The 2,807-nt window shown below is 43.0% G+C and overlaps 1 protein-coding gene across 1 annotated transcript in view; it reads right to left on the bottom strand.

The window, feature by feature from the left end:
* Positions 1-459: 459 nt before the first annotated feature.
* The window catches only part of LOC104469867 (dystrobrevin alpha-like), a gene marked incomplete at both ends in the record, with an annotated part of 54,254 nt that continues 51,906 nt past the window's right edge, over positions 460-2,807 (bottom strand). The window contains 3 exons of the mRNA XM_010084586.1: positions 460-592; positions 1,349-1,517; positions 2,068-2,157. Coding sequence (XP_010082888.1) covers positions 460-592; positions 1,349-1,517; positions 2,068-2,157 — 392 coding nt within the window. The remainder of the gene's footprint in view (positions 593-1,348; positions 1,518-2,067; positions 2,158-2,807) is intronic.

The raw sequence follows: 2,807 nt of genomic DNA, 5'->3' as shown, positions 1-2,807 counted from the left end.
TGTGGTTTGGCCCTCAGCCAAGGGCTAACTCATCACAAGTTCACACTGGAGAAACCATGATGAATGCTTTTCACTAATGGAGAAAAAAAAAAAATCTAACTATAGCAAGAACACAGCTTGACACCACCAACCAGCCTCCATGGTACAGAAGAATGAGGTCTAAGTGACTTGGTAGGCATTGGCAGAAAACAAGCTCAGAGGCAATTGTGTCCCACCTGATGCCCTGGTAAGCTTAAGGACCACTGTTGTGTGCCTCAGGCAGTGTGGTCTTCCTGGATGTGCATAAAGGCTAGATGCATGTGTGTCTGCGGAAGAGAACAACAGCAGGTTTTGGAACGTGGCTGCTCTAGTAACTGAGAAGAGATCACACCCCAGGGCCCAGGACACGTTAGGAGGGGCAGTGGGCAGGTATGGCGCATTATTGTTTCCACTTATGGGCAACTGGTGTCCTTCTCCCACCTGGTAGGCCTCATCCTGCAGCTTCTGCTTCAGATACTCCTCCATTTTCAGCTCGTTCTCCAGCTGGCGGACAGAGTCATTCTCATAATTTTCATCATCTGCTCTGACATAGGGGTCTCCATCTTCTGTAACCCTACAGACAATCATTAATAAATAGCCTCCTGAGATCAATGGCATTCAGAGTCAATAAAACTTCTCTTTTATTGTAAGCTATGAGGAGAGCAGGATACTTTTAGCCCAACCACATGTTCCATTGGTTAGCATTTTCCTGGCAGTGGAAAACACTTCTGCTATTTCCCCTCTCCAGTGGTCTGGTATTGATGAAGTAGACCAAAGGGCATATTCTGCTGAAGCCATTTTGGGGGTACAGCCCTAGCGAAACGAGTAACAAAAATTCTCAATAACTTGATACAAAGAGGTTGAACTAAAAATAATTGGAAAGATGCCTATTGTCTTTGATAGGAAAATTCAGGTTCTAAAAATAAATCGGTTTGTTGATCAACTGAGTTGGTCAATAAAAAGCATTCTGTCTTTTCCATTTAAAAACTTCTCTTTTCTCAATGGGCTTCAACAGGCCCCTCAGTCTGGATAAGCAGGGAATAGGGCTGCAGGGCGCATTAGGGAGCACAGCTGTCCCACAGCCTCCACGCTGCCTGAGTGTACCAGACTGGATGTGAGACAGCTCTCTCCTGAGGACATCCCAAGTTCTGGCCTCTAGAGTTTACAGAGCTCGCTATTATCTAACCGTAAAGCTGTCCTCATTTGGATTTAGGCTTTTTATTTTTTTGGGTAATCAAATAGTTGAGAGGGAGAGACACTATTACATGCTGCATCTTCTTTTCAACAGAAGAATAACGAGATTCAGAAGGCGAACTGAGCAGGTACCCACATATCACTGCGGATGGAGCCGGTGGCAGCAGCGCTGTGGATGTACCCTGGCTTGCGGGCATGGATCTGTGCGAGGAAAGCCTTCTCAGACGTTGGGGATGGAACAAGGTCATCAAAATGAGTCCTTCCAAATTCAGAATCCACATTGCTTTCTGTCTCGCTGCCCACTTCTGTGAAGCAAAAGGTGACATGCGGTTCCATTTAACTTTCACAAGCATAAGTGTACTTGCCTGTTCCTCTAAGCCTTTCTCTGCCTTCCAACCCAGAACACCACCTCTTCATAGCAAGTAACAGTATATCATTCCACATATACCTAATAGTTTTCTTCTTGTGGTGGGACAGAATAGTGAAGCTTTTGCTCATCTAGATTATTAGGTAGGACATTTTTATGAGAATACTACAGACTGCATTTTACAACAGGTCCTATGTATTTTATACTGAGTGAAATTTCTAAAGAGCCAAATCCCACTCTATGTGGCATCACAAAAATCTTCTCAAAATTTTCACCATATCCAGCTCCACCTCTACGACCATGGCTTTTAGAACTGCTGTATTCCTGAAGCTGTTATTTAGGGATTTTTTTTTTCTAAAAGCATAAAAACCTTTGAAGGTATATTACACTGCTTCTTTTGTTGGTTTATATTTTCCTACCTCCCATTTTTTTCAAATATATGTAGAATGTCAGTGTGGTGACAATCCACTGTCGTTAGCCTCACTCACCAGAATTTAGTTCTTTTACCAAAGAAGACATCGTGTTGGTGATTGAATCTGCTGCCACCAGCAAATCATTTCTTAAGTTTCGTCTTGCACCTGAAGCAAGAGACAGACAAAGCACAGTATTACTATTCTTCACGAGACATATGTTTTCCTGTTGAAAGCTGTTTTACCCTTGTTGAAAGCTGCCATTGTGACAATGCAGGGTATCAAAGTCCTTATGAGGGACGCGTGCAGAAGACTTCTCTGCAGAATGGCCTCATTTACTTATGCTGTATGCAAGAGCAGAAGCCTACCCTCACGCTTCATTTAATCACAATGCCAGATATGTGGAGATTATTCATTGCCATCAAGTTTGCATTTGTGTGGTGACACCAGCAGACCAGGCCTGGAAGATTAAATCCAGCATGAACTCATTTACAATGTCTGTGGGGGAGGAGGGAAGAAATGAAGTGTTTTCTCTACGTTCCCACAGCTCTGTTCAATGACACCATTATTGCCAGGTATTTGCCAGATAATTATGGCAAATGTTGAAGAAACACACTTGACCTCATCAAGACTGACACAGATTTTTCTTCTCCACTCCCTCTCAGCATCTCCTGTAGCTCTAGGACTTTCTTGTATATTCCATAATTTACTTTCTCTCTCTTTTTTTTTAATAAAGGAAGCACTATTGCCTCTCTAAACAGCCCCAGGCTGCTTTAAACTCTTTCTAATAATGGATCTAGAAGTGCTTCCCTGCTGAA

This window comes from Pterocles gutturalis, unplaced genomic scaffold (genome assembly GCF_000699245.1).
Source record: "Pterocles gutturalis isolate BGI_N339 unplaced genomic scaffold, ASM69924v1 scaffold540, whole genome shotgun sequence".
NCBI classification, from domain to species: domain Eukaryota; kingdom Metazoa; phylum Chordata; class Aves; order Pterocliformes; family Pteroclidae; genus Pterocles; species Pterocles gutturalis.
This window is presented reverse-complemented; position numbering and strand designations above follow the sequence as displayed.